Below are 19,370 nucleotides of genomic sequence, written 5' to 3'. Positions count from 1 at the left end.
TGTTCTGGAACTAGATAGAAATGGTGGTTGTACAACACTGTGAATGTACTAAATGCCACTAAATTGTTCACTTTAAAATCGTTAAAAAAAATGAGCTCATGTCTTAAACCGGGTTCTCACCTCTAGAACCCTCTCCACCATACTTTACACTTACCTTGCACACCATAGATGTCTTTGCTCCAAGCCTAGCTGCTTGGACACACTGGTTGGCACCTTTCCCTCCAAAGCCAATAAAAAACTTATGACCATGGATGGTTTCACCAGTTTTTGGCAGACGAGAAGTAAGGCTATCATAATTTTAAAAGAGAAGGAGAAAAAAAAAAGCACATTGGAAACTGCAATCAGTTTAAGCTCTTCAGAAGACAGAGGGAAGTTTACTGATGGAGCTCTAGTCTTAGCAGCCGGAACTGCAAGCAGAAGCAGGAAAGATTACCTTTTCCTTGAAGATAACATTCAGTAGTTCGCATCACTGTCAAGAACGCGTCTGCTTGACAAAACTCTTCTCTCCCCCACTGCCCCACAGTCATACTGCTGTAGCTCTACTTCACATGACGGCTCTTAGAGTCTGTACTGCATCAGGGTTGTTCACCGGTGCCTCTGTTTTCCATCTTGGGGAACTCTTGGAGGGAAGTAACTTCATATTCCCCCTTCCCAATGCCCAGCACAGAACTTTATTCACGGTGGGACTTAATAAATGGGACCAAGTTATTGTGCATTTCTGTACAGGTTTATCTGGTCATTTACAAGAAGCAGGAAGTGTGTCAGGATTCTGGTAGTCCTGTTCAGGACCTAAGGAGAAGAGGGAAGTTGCAATGCCGGGCACTAAAGAATCTTATTTGTCTCCTTGGGGGTGGGGTGGGGGTGGGGTATTTAGATGGCAGGATTAGGTTTTGGTCCTAGTCCATCCTGTATACCACCCATTTCATGCACTGACTCAAAAAGAGCATACATACATATATATATATATATAAAAGCATCCTAAAGATCTAAGTTTAGTTTAAAATTTTTACTATGGAAAATTCCAAACATATAAAACTAGAGGAAATGTTATATTGACTTCCCCTATCCCCATGTACCCATCACCCAGATTCAATTATTGTCAACTCATAGCCAATCCTGTTTCAGTCTATACCTTCACTGACTTCTCCAAGTGCTAAGGATTTTTACTGACGTTACTGTCTAATGAAGATAATATTAAACGAGGCAAAAAGCGTAAAAGACTTGCTCCAGGATATGATTTTCATAACACTGAAGGTGGAAGATGCGAGGAAACAAAATCTTTGAAGAACTTTAAATGGACTTTAAATGGAAAAGGAGCTCTGGGTATAGGGGCAAGTGGAGAAGATCAGCTCAAGTGGCATGAGGACTGGTTGACTGGCCACAAAGAGGGCCAAGGGCCGGACAGAGCCAATGGAGAGATGGCAGTTGTGCCCCAAAGGTTAATTAGCTTTATACAGGAAAGAAAGACCAAGAGAGAAGTTCACAATAACTGAGAACCTACTCTGTTTTAGCAGATTAGAAATTTACATTCATTTCCCACCTAGGCTGTGATCTAACTGAAAACAGCCTGTCTGCAATGGAATGACATATGACTGATGCCAAGAACACATGATCGTGTCAATAAAAACGAAGTTTGACCTATGAACCTCCCTTATGTATTTCTAAAAGTCTCAATAAATTGGGCCAAAACTACTCCATTCCCTAGCAGTGCCCTGTCAAATATGGTTATTTGAGATTCAAAAGAGACTCATCAATAATTTGAAAACATCCCACTCTACTCCTCCCCTTTTCAATTCTATTTTTATCTTGGATTCTAAATGCATTTATAGTACTGATGAAAAAAATATACATCTACAAGGTTCACTTCTGAAAAAGGTACTCAATCAAGAGAAAAATGGTTTTAATGTAATGTTATTATCCTGTCATTTAATTTAGCAATGACAAGTGATGATGAGATTTTGATTTGCATCAGAAATCTTAAACATTTTAGGATTCTGTTATGAACAGGCAATGATGAGTAATCTGTGTGATTGAGTAACTATATGAATTCTTGGCTTATTGATGCTGCTGCAAACAACATTCATAGCAACCTTAAAAAGAAAAAATATCCAATGTGGCTAAAAACAGGCCAAAATAATTAGTAAGACTGTCACTAAAGAAACTTATGACTTCCACTATATTTATACTTAGATCTGGGTCATAACTCACTGGTTTGAATTAAGTGTATTTTTTATTATCAACTGTGGCATGAAAAATATATCACCAGATTATTACTGGGATGTACGTGTATGTGGGGGAGGAGTGAAATCAGGGGTACTGCGTGTGTGTGTTTGATGTGGGAGCAGATGGCTGGGATTTAAACTCATTTCTAAACAACTTATATTAACACAAGCACTGTACTAATTTAGCCATCACTGAAATTCCTCACTCCTTTGGAACACTACTATTTTCTTTTCCTTCTACATCTTCGTCCTATTCTTATTTCCTTCCTCCCTCAGTTGTCGCCTTGCCCTGCATGAGGATAGGGACCAATGTCTGCACCATCTTACCCCCATTTGCTGACTGAATGAAACTTTGTAAGAGTCTCCTGTTATCTCTGAAGGGTAGCAGAATATGCTACTCCAAAATATGACTGGAGAAGGACGTGCTACTGCAAAATATGCTGCTTTGGTATATTGATTATCTTGACTGTAGGCACGTGAAAAACAGCAAATGCAGGGAGAGGCTTTCTCTGAACTCCCCTTATCTGCCTACGGACAGATCCTCCCAAAGGAACTCAACTGCCATAAATCCCCTTCCTGGGAGTTCCATCAACCAGAGAGGATGGACTCTTGTCACAGGAGAGACTAGAAGTCAATACCACGCCTAGACAGACACTGTCACAGACTGTCACAACTCCCATCTATTCTTCTAAGGGGCCATTCATCTGACCTAAAAATCATTCACTCTCCCCTAAGAGACCTACACTCCCCTCCCCCTTCCCTATTGAGATGTTATTTAATCCCGAATTCTAAGTCACCTTGGGGATTCATTTTTTCCCTGGGTATCTCCCGTGTATACCTGAGGGATACATTAATAAATTTGTTTGTTTTTCTCTTATTAATCTGTTTTTCATTACAGGGGTCTCAGCCAAGAACTTAGAAAGATAGAGGGAAGGTTATTTTTCTACCCCTACATCTCTTTTCCACGTCTCCCCTGTATGGCATCCGTTCTTTCCTCTGAATTGAAGATGTGGAGGTGTTGACGAATGAGGAAGAAGAGGCTGGGATGACTGTTCAATTGTCTGGCAATAAAAATTCCATGTTTTACAAGACCTTGCCCACTGCATTCCCAATACTGGCAGCATTCCTTTCTATAAGCAAGAACTATAACTAGAATTCATACTATCATTCCTTTATTCATACATTAATTCAGCAAATGTTAAATCAGTGTTTTCCAATGAACCTCCTAAGGGCAAAATAAGCTTGCTGACAATAAGATAAAACCTAACCGTGATGCTAATAACACATGAGTGAAAAAAATATGTCACAGGATAAGATTAGTATGACCTGATTCATGTTTCTTTTTTTTTTTGCGGTACGCGGGCCTCTCACTGTTGTGGCCTCTCCTGTTGTGGGGCACAGGATCCGAACACGCAGGCCCAGCGGCCATGGCTCACGGGCCCAGCCGCTCCATGGCATGTGGGATCTTCCTGGACCGGGGCACGAACCCGTGTCCCCTGCATCGGCAGGCGGACTCTCAACCACTGCACCACCAGGGAAGCCCTGATTCATGTTTCTTAAAAGGAAAAAGATACATGTTCTCATATGATATATAAATGCATAGGAAATGAAATGTTAATGACAGATACCCATGAGAAGGATGGGAGTGGGGGGCAAAAGTGCACGGAAGTACAGTAAGTCCCCTACTTACGAACGAGTTCCATTCCGAGAACGCATTTGTAAAGTTCAATTTGTTCGTTAAGTCCAACAAAGTTAGCTTAGGTACCCAACTAACACAATCGGCTATATAGTACTGTACTGTAATAATAGGTTTACAATACTTTTCATACAAATAATACATAAAAAACGAGCAAACACAAAAAATAAAACATTTTAATCTTACAGTACAGTACCTTGAAAAGTATGGTAGTACAGTACAACAGCTGGCATACAGGGGCTGGCACTGAGTGAACAGGCAAGAAGAGTTACTGACTGGAGGAGGGAGAGGAGGTGGGAGATGGTAGGATCATCAGCAATACGAGACGGAGGGTAAGCTGCAATTTAACTCATGCCTGACGTTGATGGAACGCACGTTCGCATCTCGGAAAGTTCACAACTTGAAGTTTCGTATGTAGGGGACCTACTATATTCAACAAGAATATCTTTGTGTTTTATGGGAAGCCACTTGTTACTACTTCAGATTCATCTGGCCTTGCCACATCTTTTTCTAGCCGCCAGTTGCCTCCGGCTGGCTTCTTGCAGGTGCAGCCTAATAGAGCCTTGCCCAGGGCCATCCTCTCCCCACTCCAGGATTTCTGTTTCTGTTTCTGGCTGTTCTGCAGGACAGAGCAACCTGTTAAACACATCAAGTATCTTGGTATAAGCTCTTCTGCTTCCCGGCTTCACTTTCCCTGGCCCTCACTCTCGCTCCCTGGATTACAGTCCAGCACAGAGGATGTGCACTCAAGCCTTTGTCTTATTGCCCTGCTTTCTGTTGAAAGACAGTTTATTGCTGATTTATTATTTTTTAAAAGTGAATGAACTAAAGAGTGGAAAGTGAAGTGGAGAGCAACTGGAACATTAGTTACAAACGGGCAGAAGCATTTCTGAATTATAGATCCTAATTTACTTTGAATTAGGTTTTTCTATCTTTTTTTCTTTATTAAAATCATGAAATTAAGGTCAGGTTGAGGAAAGGACCTGCACAAAGCACCATCCGCTGTATGAAAGCATCATCATAAGTCTTCCCAATTCAAACATGAGCTCTTAGTAGGGTGTCAAAGACAGACCAATTAAGTGCTCAAAGGAAAAAAAAAAAAAGGGAAGCAGTACTGGTAGAAATATACTGTTGCTACCATTTAAAATTTTTAAATAGTGTAAATTTCTGAATGAAGGAGAAAACCAGTCATAAGAAATATATTTGAATTTAAAACAAATTCGTAACTTTAAAATGTCATGATATTTTAAAGCTGGACAGAAGGAAGCACCGATAAATGTTCAGGTGGCCTCCCAGTCTTCTGGGCCATGAGAGGTCATGCAGTTAGAGTCTGGTTGTATGAGGAAGGAGGCCTGAGCCACTTACAGACTGCATTACCTTTGACAGCTTTTCCCTCTTTGAACCAGCTTCTTCTCTTGCAAAACAGGTTTAATAATACTTGTCAACTCCTTAAATGCCTGGGTTTTGTACTCTGAGTTATTTCACTGACAGGTGTTACCAGAACAACTTATCAATTGCTTTTAACTTCTTGACAATGATGTGCCTGTTACAGATTCTCAGAGACGATTCATATCAAAGGAAGGAATGACCTGGTGAAACAGGGATAAGCAGCGTTTTGACCAAAGAGGTTACACTGATACTGGCTCCAGCCAAAAGTCAAGGAATATGCTGCTTTTTGGCTTTTGAATTCCATCCTTTCCTCTTCTGGCTGTAAGCTTCTGACACTGTACCCCCCTGTTAACAGGGGATTGTACCATTAGTGATCACCCAGTTAACACTCATTATGCTCATTTATTATTCCTACTGCCTGTATTTTTCAACCATATCTATTCTTCCCAGCATTTGTGTATGTCACATTTACAAGCATGGGGTAATTCCCAAACCAAGCTAGTGATACCTATTTCTACCTCTGTAAAAAGAACTTAGCCTTGCAGCTAAAACTTCATTTTGCGGTGCCTAACCCTAAATTTGCATATATACACGTATGATTTATTTAAGGAAATGAAACTTGAATTATGCTTTAGCTGGTTCTTAACTGATTTTGATTTCTAACTCATATCTTTGTCTAGCTAACAAGGCTGTGGCTAAAAAGTCATTTTGTCTGAAGATGCAGCTACTCTTGAATTTATAGAATAGATAAACAATACTCTAGTCAGAAGTGGCCAGCCTTTCAGAGTGTCATATACTTGACCCTTATTTATTTAAATTTTGCTTATGTGTGAGAAAGTGTGCTAGGCATTGGGAGAGCCAGTAAAGCCAAGCATGTTATGCTTTTCTCCCACGTTGCAGTCTTACATGGCTTTTCATTCACATCTCTGTTCAAATGTTACCTCCTTGGAGAGGCCTTCCCAGACCACCTTACAGGTGAGATACCCCCTTCCTAATTGAATTTTTGTAAAGTATTCATTCATTCATTCTGACAAATAACACTAGGATTTTGGATCAGATCCAGCCTTTTGATTACTCTTAATTGTGTTAGTTCTCCATGTCCCAATCCCCTGTGGGGTGACATGATGAGAGAAACCTTTAAATCATGAATTTTGGGAGTTGATGTAGGACAGCTGACACAGCTGCTGCTCTTCCTCGCCTCTCGGGTGGGGTGGGGCAGAGAGAGGGAGGGAGGGAGGGGAGAAGAATATGACCTGCTGACTTTTGCTCTGTAATGTAAACAAATCCGCTTAGGGGAAAGGAGGGGGAGGTCTTCAGGTTTACAGTCCCTAGAATGTAAATAAATGTATCCAAGGAAAAAGTCTCTAAATCCCTCCAGAGATCTCTGACTTGTACAGTTTGTTTGCTGTTCAAACATTCTTTAATCCAAGTGCCAACCGTCTTTCTCAGAAAGTCATGATCATGCACAAATGTGAAAACATTCACGGAGCATCGCATCCCAACAATTTTCTTCATAGCAATATCATTGCTCAACGTTACAACACTCACTTCTTTCCTTCCTCTTGCCCTAGCTTCTTTTGGATTAATTGTATTCCATTTCTTCCTCACTATTGATGTGTTATTAACCCCACCTCTTTTTTTCTATTTTTTATAAGTGACTGATCTAGGGTTTATTTATTGTAGTGCAAGTTTCTAGTAATAAATTCTCTTGGCTATTGTTTTCCTGTCTTTATTTCCCCAACATATTTGAAGGATACAGAATTTTATGTTGACAGTTTATTTTTCCAGTACTTTAAAGATTTCATTTTTTTCTGGATTGCATTGTTTCTAAGAAGAAGTCTGCAGTCAATCTTTTCTCCCCTTATGTAATGTGTATTTTTCCCTCTGGTTGCTTTTAAGAGTTTCTAATTGGCTTGCAGGAATTTGATTACAGTGTGCTTTGCTATGGTTTACATTATGTTTATCCTACTTGGGGTTCATTGAAATTCTTAGATCTATGTGTTTATATTTTTCATAACATTTGAAAAAAATTCAGCCATTGTTTCTTCAAATAGTTTTTGTGCCTCTCCCACTCTTTTTTTCTTCTTAGATTCCATTTACACACGATAGACTGCTTGTCTCATATCACAGAGGCTCTGTGCATTTTGCTCAGTCATGCTTTTCCTCTACGCTTCAATTTAGATAATCTCTATTCACTGTCTTCAAGTACAGTGATCCTTTCTTCTCTAATGTCTACTCTGCTGATAAGCCCATCAAATGAATTTTTCATTTCAAATACTGCACCTTTCATGTCGTAAATCTCTGTTTGGTTCTTTTATGCGTCTTCCACTTTTCTCATTATGTTCAAGTTCTTTAAATCACTGAGCATATTTACAAGGGCTCTTCTAAAATTCCTTTCTGTGAATTCCATCATCCCTGTCATTTCTGTGTTGGCTTTGACTTTTTTTTCCCTCAGTTATGGATAACATTTTCTTGATTCTTTGCATGTCTAATGACTTTTGATTTAATGCGAAACATTGCAAATGTTACATCGGGTGTCTTAATTCTATTGTATTTTTCCAAAGGGTTGAACTTTTTCAGGCAGTTAATTTGTGGATCTGTTTGATCCTTTGAGGAATGTTTTTGGAGTTGTTACAGTGAGTTTAGAGTACCTTTACTTTAGAGCAAGTTTACCCCTTCTAACTAAATTGTGATCCTTCTTGGATCTCCACTGAATGCTCCAGGGGTTCAACAATGTCTCTGGCTGGACAGAACTCAACACCTCCCATTCCTGTACAATTTCTGGGACATGTTCAGCTTAGAGCTCTCCAGTAGTTGCCCAGCTTTGTGGAGTTTCTATGTATGTCCATTTAGCATTTAGCAACAGACTCAAGGGGACTCCTTTGCAGATTTCTGGACCTTCCCCTGATTAGCTCCTTCTCTTCCAGTATATGTTCCCATAAATCCTAGCCACCGTAGTCTTCCTAAGTTATGAACTCAGTTTTCTCAACTCACTGATGCTGCCATGCTTCCCTTGAGTTCCTCCTCTCTGTGCGATGGTAAGTAATGTGCCTCCAGGACTTACCTTGTTTGTTTCCTTTCTCTTCTGGATAACACTACTGTTGTTCAATATCAGAAACAGTTGCTTCATATATTTTGTCCCATTTTCTAGTTGTTTATGGTGGGAAGGTAAGTCTTACACTAGTTATTCTAATGTGGTCAGAAGTAAATATTTTTGAATGAATGTTCTACACCTTAAAAGACACTTAGTTGGGATGACAGAATCCCACATACATAATAAATCATACAGGGACTTCCTTGGTGGCACAGTGGTTAAGACTGCGTGCTCCCAATGTAGGGGGCCCAGGTTCTATCCCTGGTCAGGGAACTAGATCCCACATGCATGCCATAACTAAGGGTTCACATGCCACAACTAAGGAGCTGGCGAGCTGCAACTAAGGTGCCCACCTGCCGCAACTAAGGAGCCTGCCTGCTGCAACTAAGACCCAGCACAACGAAAAAAAAAAAAAGCAAAAAAGCATATGGCTCCGCATTAAAAAAAAAAATCATACAATGAGGTGAGAGCAGGGCAAAAGTGCTATGTATGACTGTAGCCCAAGTAGAATGGTTATTAAACAAATGTGGTCAGAATAACAGGGACAAAACAGGCTCACGTCTTTCTTCAGTCTTCCAATGTGGGATAGAGGACTGAGTACAGAAGGTACCAGAGGCATACAGGTCAAAGTATTAAAAATATAAAAACTAAAACACCATCTAATGTCAACTAATCTTTTTGAATAATTTTATATATATATATATATATATATATATATATATACACACACACACACACCTCCTTACTCCCAGCTGAGAAAAGTCCTGGAGAAAGAATAAAAGCTTGGATAGGGAGGTGCTGAATGAGCTAATTTTGGAACTACAAGGTGCAAGAGGAGAGGGCAGGAGAAATACATATATGTATGTGTATGGGGGATTAGCGAGTGGGGACTGGACAACTACAGGATGGCATAAAGGTATGTGGGACAATCAGGATGCAGAAAAAAAGGAGCAGAAAGAATTGCTGAGACATTTATCAAAGTTCCTGATGAAAAATGTTTTAATTCATTGAAGAAGACAAGCAAAGTATGACTGTGTCAAATAACTATACACCAAGATTTTATTTTCTATTTTGCCAATTAATTATAGTAAATTTTAAATTTCAAAATGACTCCTGTCACCACATTGTAATTATCTCTAGGCTAGTTCTTCCTGCCATCCGCTGGTGTAGGTAAAAGAAATATACATGGAATTAATTCTATTGTAAGCAAAATATGATCAGAAGGCTAAATCAGCACACAAAAATAATGTATTCTGGAATCAGTTATTAAAAATGTTAAATTACCTACTATGTTTGGTTTTTAGTGCTCATGCTTCTTTCACATTCCCATCATCACGAATAATCAAGAACTGATTATATTGTATTTGAGCTTCACAATACATTTGTAAGATGGGTCAGGACAGGCATTATCATCATTTCTGTCTTAGGAAGGAAGTGAGAACTCAAAAAAGTAATGGCTTATCAAAATGTACATAGCTGTTAGGTAGATGAGCCTAAATCTTAATTCTGGACTTAAGATTCCACTGCCATGGTCTTTAAATCATTCTATGCTACTTTCTTTGACAATCAACTTTCTCTCAATTGTTTTAAATGAAAACTTTAAAAATCTACTCTCTTAGCAATACTGTATTATTAACTATAGTCATGCTGTTGTACATTACATCCCTGTGACCTATTTATTTTATAACTGGGAGTTTGTTCCTTTCGAGCCCCTACCCGTTTCACTCACCCCCACCCCTACCTCTGGCAACCACCCATCTGTTCTTTGTATCTATGAGCTTAGTTTTTAAATTAAATACATTTTTTTTAAGATCCCACATATAAGTGATCTCAAACGGTATTTGTCTAACTTATTCCACTTAGCATAATGCCCTCTAGGTCTATCTAATTCTTCTTCTTTTTTTTCCCCTGGATTAGCACCTGCTTATTTTTCAAGACTTGGCTCAGGAGGCATCTTATCCAGGAACTTTCCCCTGTTCTTCCACAGAACCTGCAGGTACTTAGCACACCATACTACAATGATCTATCTTTGTGTCTGCCTTCTTTGGACTATAAATTCCTCAAGAGCAATGACCATGTTATACTAATTGCAGTATCCCTAGCACTTAGCACGCTCTCAGTATTTCAGTATTACGTACAAGTAATCAAAATACTGGAGCAACAGGATGGCATAAAGGTATGTGGGACAATCATCACAAAAGCCCACTTCACCTTGCTCTGCCTAGAATGCAGATACTAGGGTACGAAGAGCTGGCCAAGTAATGGATTGCAAAAGGGACTGCTTAGTAATACCAAACGATAGGTGCTCTTTCTTTGTCATACGTAATTTACCTTTTAACATATATTTTCTTTGAAGGGACCAAAATTAGCAAACTTCCCATGAATGATTTCATTTGAATTTAGGGAATTCAGTTGACAGAAACATGTTTAATGAAACATTAATTTAAAGATTGATTGGTAACTGATAAGCAACTTTGAAGACCAATTTAAGGAGCAGAAAGAATACTGAAGGATGATATTATATTCCTCTACTATTGGGAACGCACGATACTTCTTGGACCAACATTCCTCTGGCTTTTACTTTCCTGAAAAAGTGACTGCAAAGAGATTTTTCTGTTCTAAATTTGACAAGAAGCTTCTGGTGGAAGGCAGGTTAGAGGGTACCGTAATATGTCAAACACATGTAACCTTTTCTAGGTACAGTATAAAATTTTGGCCTTTTTTTTTTTTTTAAAGTAATCTAGGTCCAACATTTCATCCACTTTGGATCTAAAAGCTTCTAAATTCACTTATGCCACCTTCCAATTAAAATCTTTTGAGAATTAAGCAATCATTTCCTGACTTGCCAAGGATTAAATTTAGATGCTTGGTTGAACATGAGCCTTACCTCTCCAGCCATCACTTTTAATTGGAGCATGTAAAAGGATAACACAGGGTTTTAGTTGACATCATAGTCTATTGCCATGGAAATGTAAACATGGGTTTGTATTAAGCTTGTCTCAAAACAAGTTTTAGGGGTACAGAGAGATGGAAGACAAGAGATAAATTATGTAAAATGGATCCTCTCAATGTTGGAGTGCCCTCGGAGCGCAGACCTCAGTGATCTCATCCTGTCTCATGGCTTTAAATACCATCTATACACTGATGACTCTCAAATTCATATCTCCAGCTAGATCTCTCCTCTGAACTCCAAACTCATATATTTAACTGTCTTCTTGACCCCTTCAGCTGGATGTCTAACAGGCATCTCAAATCTCACATGTCCAGCCTGAGCTCCTGATACTGCCCTCTCCTTACGCAACTTGCTCTGTCACAATCTTCTATATCTCAGCACACATCAACTTCCCCTTCCACTTGCAGAGGGCATAGAACTTGGGGTAATCCTTGACCTATCTCGTACTCCTCAGCAAATCCTGTCAGCTCTACCCTCAAAATATAATCAGAAGATGCCCACTTCTCCCCACTTGCACTGTTTTCAAGCTACCGTCATTTCTTGCCTGGATTATTGTAATTAACTCTGACCTGGTCTCCCTGTTTGTGCCCTTGCGGATCATATTATGTCCCTTGTCTGCTCAAACCCTCCACTGGCCTTTCATTTCATCCAGGGTAGGACCCAATGTCCTTTAACCATCAATTGCCCTCCCCTCTCCCTTATTTTCTTCTTCAGCTACACTGGACTCCTTGTAGTTCATTGATAATAAGAGGTCTGCTCCTGCCTCAGGGCCTTTGCATATGCTCTTCTTCTGGTTCTCTGTATGGCTTGCTTCCTTTCTTCCTTTAGGTCTTTACTCAAATCACCTTCTCAGTGAGGCTTTCTGTGGCCAATGATCTAAAATTACTACTTTCATCCCTCTTTCATGCTTTATTCTCCTCCTCAGCATTTATCTAACAGAGAATGTATTTTACTTATTTCTAACTGATACTGTCTCTTCCACTAGAATGTAAGCTCCATGAGGCAAGGATTTTTTGCTGTGTTTTTCATTGCTGTATCCTCTGCACCTTGGGAAGTCCAGAGGCACATGGTATAAAATCAATAAATATTTGCTGAATAATTTAAAAAATGGGTGACACATGTCATAAGAAATAAAGATTAGTGAAAGCATGATTAACCAAGGTCTATGAGCCTAACGTCTAAAAAGTTTCATCTGTTGTTAGGTTCTCATGGGAATCTGTCTTTGGAGGAACTTTGACTTAATTTTCCACAAGAACAGACTTGATTTCTCTTATCTCTGCAATGTGGAACTTCAGAGATGACTGTTCAAGGAGGAAGAGAATAATGATAAATACAGGTGGGTATTAAATAATGTTCATTGTTTGTCATGTTGGATGAGCTAATGATTTTTAAAAGTTATTAGTACATAGAGCTTACTATTCATAGTGGACTGAAATTAGAAATGAAAAAAGTTGCTCATTGATTGAATTAGCAGTGTCTGGCACACAGTAATGTAATATATAAAGTGAGTTGGACTTGGATGCCATCCAAGAGGGCTAAGTTATTGAAGTAGTTTTATTTCTGAAGTGATTTTACAGTATAGGCATGGGTGTCCAGGCTGGTTATGGTTAAACTTAGATAGGAAGTAAGGAACAGTAATGATGATACTATCTTTAGATCTGAACATTATAAAGTTGTTACTCCTTGAACATTATAAAGTTGTTATTCCTTGCCATTTTACAAAGTAAACACTTAATGAATGCACAGACTATACGCCCTTAAATGAACTGTACATGAAAAGGGCAATAAATATGAGCCAGAGTTAGAGGTACAACGATACAATGGAAAGATAAAGGTTGAGGGGCTTCCCTGGTGGCGCAGTGGTTGAGAGTCCGCCTGCCAATGCAGGGGACACGGGTTCGTGCCCTGGTCCGGGAGGATCCCACATGCCGTGGAGCGGCTGGGCCTGTGAGCCATGGCCGCTGAGCTTGCACGTCCGGAGCCTGTGCTCCGCAACGGGAGAGGCCACAACAGTGAGAGGCCTGCATACCGAAGGACAAAAAAAAAAAGAATGAGAAACCTGGGTTCCCACTAACTGGCTGTATGATTTGGGGTGAGTCATTTAACCTCTCTTAATTACCTCATCTGTAAAATGTGGAGGATGGACTGCTAGGCTTCAATGATTCTCCAAGCTCTAAGTATTATAAGATTTTTTGACTTTAATCACTGTGGTATGCAGAATTATGCCCCACCCCCAGACCAACCCTGCCTCAAAGATGTCCACATCCTAATCCCCGGAACTTGTGAATATGTAATGTTACATGGCAAGGGGGGAATAAAGGCTGCTAATAAGCTACCTTAAAATAACGAGATTATCCTGAATTATCCATTTGGGCGCAATGAAATCACAAGGGTTCTTAAAATGTAGAAGAGGGAGGCAGAAGAGTGAGTGTCAGAGTTATGCCATTGCTGGCTTTGAACATGGAGGAAGAGGCCATGAGCTAGAATGTGAGCAGCCTCTAGAAGCTAGAAAAGGCAAGAAAAAGATTTCCCTTAGAGCCTCCAGAAAGGAACGCAGTCCTACAACTTGATTTTAGCCCAGTGAGACTTGTGTCAGACTTCTGACTTGCAGAATTATAAGTATTAAATTTGTATTGTTTAAGCCATTAAGTTTGTGGTAATTTGTTACAGAAACAATAGAAAAATAATACAATCATGATATGTACCATAACCAGTGAAGTTGGACCCAAGTTTATCATAGAAGCAGGCTTTTAAATAAAAATCCTATACTCAGGTATTTTGTAAAGATCTTCAGAGGCAGAAGTAATCAGAAAAGAAATCATGAAAAGTTTGTTAGCAAAGTCGTGGGAGAGAATCTATAGGGGAATGAAAGTTTTAATAGTGACTCATGTGAAGAATAGAAACCTGGATATCTTATAAAGGAAAGAAAATGGCAAGAGAAGAGAAATTAGAAAGGTTATCCAGGGACTTCCCTGGTGGTGCAGTGGTTAAGAATCCACCTGCCAATGCAGGGGACACAGGTTTGAGCCCTGGTCCGGGAAGATCCCACATGCCACGGAGCAACTAAGCCTGTGAGCCACAACTACTGAGCCTGCGCTCTAGAGCCCGCGAGCCACAACTAATGAAGCCCACACGCCTAGAGCCCGTGCTCCACAACAAGAGAAGCCACTGCAATGAAAAGCCCGCGCACCGCTACAAAGAGTAGCCCCTGCTCACCCCAACTAGAGAAAGCCTGCACAGCGACAAAGACCCAATGCAGCCAAAAATAAATAAATAAAATAAATTTATTAAAAAAAAAAGAAAGGTTATCCACAATGTAAGAGTTTCTTCTCTGGACCTCACTTTACTCATCTATAAACTGAAGAGATTTAGAGATTATAAATAATCTCTAAATTCCTCTAGCTGTGAAATAAGCTTTTAAATCCTGACAGATGCTAACATGGGCATTTGAGACCCTGCCCTCCCCAAAGTTTGAAGAGTATTCATCTTAGAAAGTACTATAATTATTGTTAATGTGTGATGGTCAAGCTTCACAGAAAGCTCTGACTTAGTTTAACAAGAAGGTGGCTCTGAATTCTAACCCTGGCATTCTTATTCAGGTAGGGTGCATGGGAAAATTATTTAGCTTTCCTTCTCTTCTGTACTTCACGTATAGAATTATGGTAAAATTTTAACTAGATGGATTTTCTAAGGAATGAATTATTTTAGATATCTGAAGGTTTATTCCTTTATGTAACTAAATTTTAAGTATATTTGACGGAACTATTTCTAAAATAAAATACGTGCCCCATTTGTAAATAAAATTTAACGATAACCATATTCCCTTTTCTTGAAAAGAGTCATCGCTAGTAACATCAATTACTATAGTGAGCTGTCAGACAGTGATGCTCTAGACAGCAGTCAGCAAACTATGGCCTGCAGGCTGATTTTGTAAGGCATAGTTTTCACATTCTGTACCTGTTAAAAAAATAAAATAAAAAAGAATATGTGACCGAGACCAAATGTGGCCCAGAAAGCCTAAAATAATTACTATCTGGCTCTTTGAAGAAAGGTTTGCTGACTCTAGCTCTAGAGAAGGATGTGTAGGCCTCTTCACCAAATGTCCAGAACTAGATTGGACTTTATGTTCTGTCACTAAAGGAAGCACATCTATCTTGGCACAATGTAGCTCAAATATTTGCGGGAAAAAAAAGGCTCTTGGTGTTTTGTTTTTTTTTGCCACACTTGCACACCTGTGGGATCTTAGTTCCCTGATCAGGGACTGAACCTGGGCCCACATCAGTGGAAGGGCAGAGTCCTAAACACCGGACCGCCAGGGAATTCCCCCAGGCTCTTGGCATTTAAAACTCTTTTGTTGTTTGTTGATACACTCTCCTCACTTACAAGTTTTTGGTGATTACTATACCTGCCCCTTGCAGTCTCTCCCCCTTTCTAATTTCCACCTTTCTAATCTCGGTCTGGAAATGTGCTAACCTAGTTTATAAATATTTTAAGCAATGTAAGATTAAGTTGGTTATGTGAAGGCCCTAAAACTATTTTCTAAGTAAAACACAGGTGGTTTAGTGCAGGGATTTGGTGACTTATTCTGATTGTCCCAAGGCCTTTTTATTTAATATTTCCAGGTTCTCGGCTATCCTTTGGAAAAGCAAGGTTGCAGGACAGATAAAGTCTTACTGTAGTATGATCATCTTTTATTTTTATAATATAAAAATAGCATTATATCTAAAATGCCACTCACCAAAAAATTAAACTGAAGCAACCTGAATGGCAGGATTTCTTGGGATGTTTTTTTTCTTTATAATAAATAAACATTGCTTTTACAATCAAAAAAGCCATTTTCATTAAAAAAAAGATAAATTGGGAAGATCTCTTCATCCAATCTCACTGACCTAACTCAACTATTTTCATCTAGCATATTTTGTTTATTTGATCACATTTTTTTTTAATGGTTGTAAATATTGTGCTTACGGGTTTTTATTTTGACTCACACTTGGTTTGCCATAGGTAACCTATGGTTACTCTAATAGTGAAAAATATGCGGTAAAGATGAAATGCGGGAAAGCCAACAATCAATACGGTGAAAGATGACCGCCTAAAATTTTGACCTCTGCTCCACTCATTTTATACACGTTCACACGGATAATACCCAATCTGGATAATATTATAGCTCAAAACACTTTAGTTCATTCAGCCTTCAAACAACGCTGTGAGGCGGGCACATTCTCGGGGGTAAAATGACGTGGCCAAAGTCACTCGGCTAGCCAGAGGAGAGTTCAGCAGTCTGGTCAAGGAAACAGCAGCAGGTCTTTGGAGGCGCTGCTAGTTACACTAGAGCTTTCCCTACAGCCCGGCCTATACGTTCCCTCATCTGACAGTTATGTTTACAAACTCAAACCCTGCTTCTTCTACCCTATCGAGGCACGCTGCGGGCTGCGGAAACCTGGAGCTCACACCACAAGTCAACATCCCCAAAGCCCCAGTGCCAAAGCAGTGAGAAGAGAGAGCGCAGTCCGCCCTTCGCTCCAGCCGCAGACTCTGCGTGAGGGCCCCGGACTAACCTGACCAGGTCGGTCATGCAGGAGCCCACCACCACCACCGCCGCCGCCGCCACCTCCTCCTGCCACTGCCTCCCGGGCTCCCCAGACGCGGCCATTGCGCTAAGTCGGCGCTCTCCCACCTGGAGGCTGCCCTTTAACCTTTGCCCGACACCGTAACCAGAGACCCAGCTCCCAAGCTCCCTAACGCCGCGGGCCTTCCGGACGCCCACGAGGGTCGCCCACCTGGATGCCCGAAATAACCCCGCCCACCTACTGCCCCCAGTTCTCCCAGGAATTGTCTCCCTGCACAGCATCTCGTTACACAGCCCTCCTAATCGTTCCACGCTCCGCGCAGCTCGCCGCACACGAGGCAGGCGCGGAGGAAGGAACTTTCAGGCACTACAGGGACGCCCTTCCGAGCGCCCGGCCTGGTGCGGCCGGGGACGCGCACGCCGCCCGGCTCCTGGGCCGCAGAGGGGACGGGGCGGGGCGGGACGTCCGGGGACGCGCACGCATCTGGCCCGCGGTGCGCGCGCAGGTTGGTGCGTCGGTCGGGGGCGCGCTCGGGTAACCTGTACCCCCACGTAGTCGCCGGTTACCGATCGGACTAAGTTCCAGGTACCTGGACTGGGGCTGGTGCGGGGAGGTTGGATCCCGAGTCGCACAGGTGGCGCTGAGGACCGTGGTTTAAATATGCCCAGGGCTCGCCTTCTCTTCCTATAGAGAAGGCCCCTGTTCCAAAGATGCCCTGCTCATCCCCATGACGCTGGTCCCCTCAAGAACGAGCCCCCAAGGCCAGAGGCTGCTCTCTCCACACTTAGCCCGCCCCCTGGTCCCTGAATAAGCTGAGACTCCCTCCTTCCCGCCTGATGAGGGAATCATACAATTTGGGGGAAGGAAGAGCGTCCCCTTTTAGTTGTTCCCTTTTAGAGCGGGGTGGTCATTCTTTGGGTTCGAGCCGACTTGTTTTTCTTGAATGTTGCCCCTTGGAGAAATTGCTTCCCCAGTGTAACTTCCCTCGTGCGCTGTATGACGTCGACGTGACGCAGCAGGACGCCACCCCTTTCCGTTCCATGACGTAAGCTGGGCACATGTTTCCGTGTTTGTCATCCCATCTTAATTGCAAGAAACTAGGCGATGCTTTAGACGTCTTTGTATTCCCCAGACTACCCATCAGAGGACCTCATGTGACCCTGTCTTGAGGCAGCAGACCCCTGTAAAAATTGTATTTTTGCATTTTCCTTGTGTATGTTATACGTCAAAATCAGGAAGTAGAAAATGCACAACTGGCATTCAAGGGAGGCTGGCCACCGTAAAATTTTGACTATCTGGGATCTATTATTGTGCTTTGATGTGTAAAAGCTACTACTGGGGGGTGATCTCTCATCCGTGTCCCTGGCTCAAATGCCAAACAGCCATCATTTTTGGCTGTTCGGTGACCTCTGATTTTGGAGTCAGGTTTTTTTTTTTTTTCCTCAGAGAAGTCACAACAGCTACGGTTGAAACATTTTAATGCTGCATGAAATCTTGCACTGTCAAAAGATAGTATTATGGCTGTTCTGGAAACAAAGACAAATTCATTCCTTCAGGTGTCATTCTAAGGTCATGAGAGTTGCTGAATTGGATGGGGTGTTGTCACCTGAAGTATAGTTTGGTTTCTGGAGCAGGTTTGTTCCCTTTAGCATTTGCCTAGTGAATCACTCAGGCCAGCTTCAGCAGTAGGCCAAGAGTAGTCTAATTTTTTCTAGTTGTCAAGCAACCATTAGTTTAAATTCATGACTTTTTGTTCATTTTACTAGATGTATGTGTTAAAAGAAACATAAATTCACTTTGATGCTTTTCTCTTTGGTGATTGAAGTTATGTTTATTAGAGAAGAAGATGAGTATAGTGGACTTTGAGAGAGATCTGAATTTGAATTCCGATCCTCTGCTTGCTAGGTTTGTGACTTTGAACAAGTTACTTAGTCTTGCCGAGCGTTAGTTTTCTTATCTGTGAAATGGGAACAATAATACTAATCAGAGAACAAGGTAGTTATTGGGAAGTAAATGAAATTACAGATAGAGATGTATAATATAGTGCTTGATACTCAGTAGATTTTCAGAATGTGTCGGTTCTGTTTCCCTTTTTCATAGAAATGAGAGGTCAAATAATAATAGGTATTGTGGGGAAATACATGGAAGAATAATTTTGTAATGTAGGTAAGGTCCTTTTGCTTTTTCCAAGATGAGTATTTCTGTTTTGCATATGATCTAGATAAGCATCCTTTCAAGAACTGTGACATCAGTGGGTAGAAATAAAAGTGGAAATGTTGCAGAATAGGAAAAAAATAGACTTCAAAGTGATAATATGGTCTAGTATACTATTAAAAGACAAATTATAAAAGTTATCCATATCATCTGTAAAATGGGAATTCTAATATATGCCTTACCGTCCAGAGTTGTGAAGGTCCACTGCACTAATGTATATGGAAGCTCTTTA

General features: G+C 40.8%; 2 protein-coding genes across 8 annotated transcripts in view; one reads left to right on the top strand and one right to left on the bottom strand.

The window, feature by feature from the left end:
• The window catches only part of RBKS (ribokinase), a 75,683-nt gene extending 58,576 nt beyond the window's left edge, over positions 1-17,107 (bottom strand). For 4 of the 5 annotated variants that reach the window (XM_030858072.3, XM_030858073.3, XM_070046865.1 and 1 more), the window contains exons 1-2: positions 16,913-17,107; positions 155-287 (exon numbers count right to left, since the gene is read on the bottom strand). In XM_030858072.3, the coding sequence (XP_030713932.2) occupies positions 155-287; positions 16,913-17,007 (228 nt within the window). In that variant the 5' untranslated portion in view covers positions 17,008-17,107. Of the gene's footprint in view, positions 1-154; positions 288-433; positions 790-16,912 lie in introns of all 5 variants that reach the window. The other variant, XM_060309517.2, reaches the window with a different exon arrangement.
• The window catches only part of BABAM2 (BRISC and BRCA1 A complex member 2), a 434,423-nt gene continuing 431,840 nt past the window's right edge, over positions 16,788-19,370 (top strand). The window contains exon 1 of one of the 3 annotated variants that reach the window (XM_030858076.3): positions 16,788-16,920. The gene's annotated coding sequence lies outside the window, so the exon portion shown is untranslated. Of the gene's footprint in view, positions 16,921-17,386; positions 17,510-17,550; positions 17,970-19,370 lie in introns of those variants that run through there. The other 2 variants (XM_030858078.2, XM_030858079.3) reach the window with 2 other exon arrangements.

The sequence above is a fragment of the Globicephala melas genome, chromosome 12 (genome assembly GCF_963455315.2).
Source record: "Globicephala melas chromosome 12, mGloMel1.2, whole genome shotgun sequence".
Classification (NCBI taxonomy): domain Eukaryota; kingdom Metazoa; phylum Chordata; class Mammalia; order Artiodactyla; family Delphinidae; genus Globicephala; species Globicephala melas.
The sequence above is the reverse complement of the archived record's forward strand: the minus strand, read 5'-3'. Positions and strand labels throughout refer to the sequence as shown.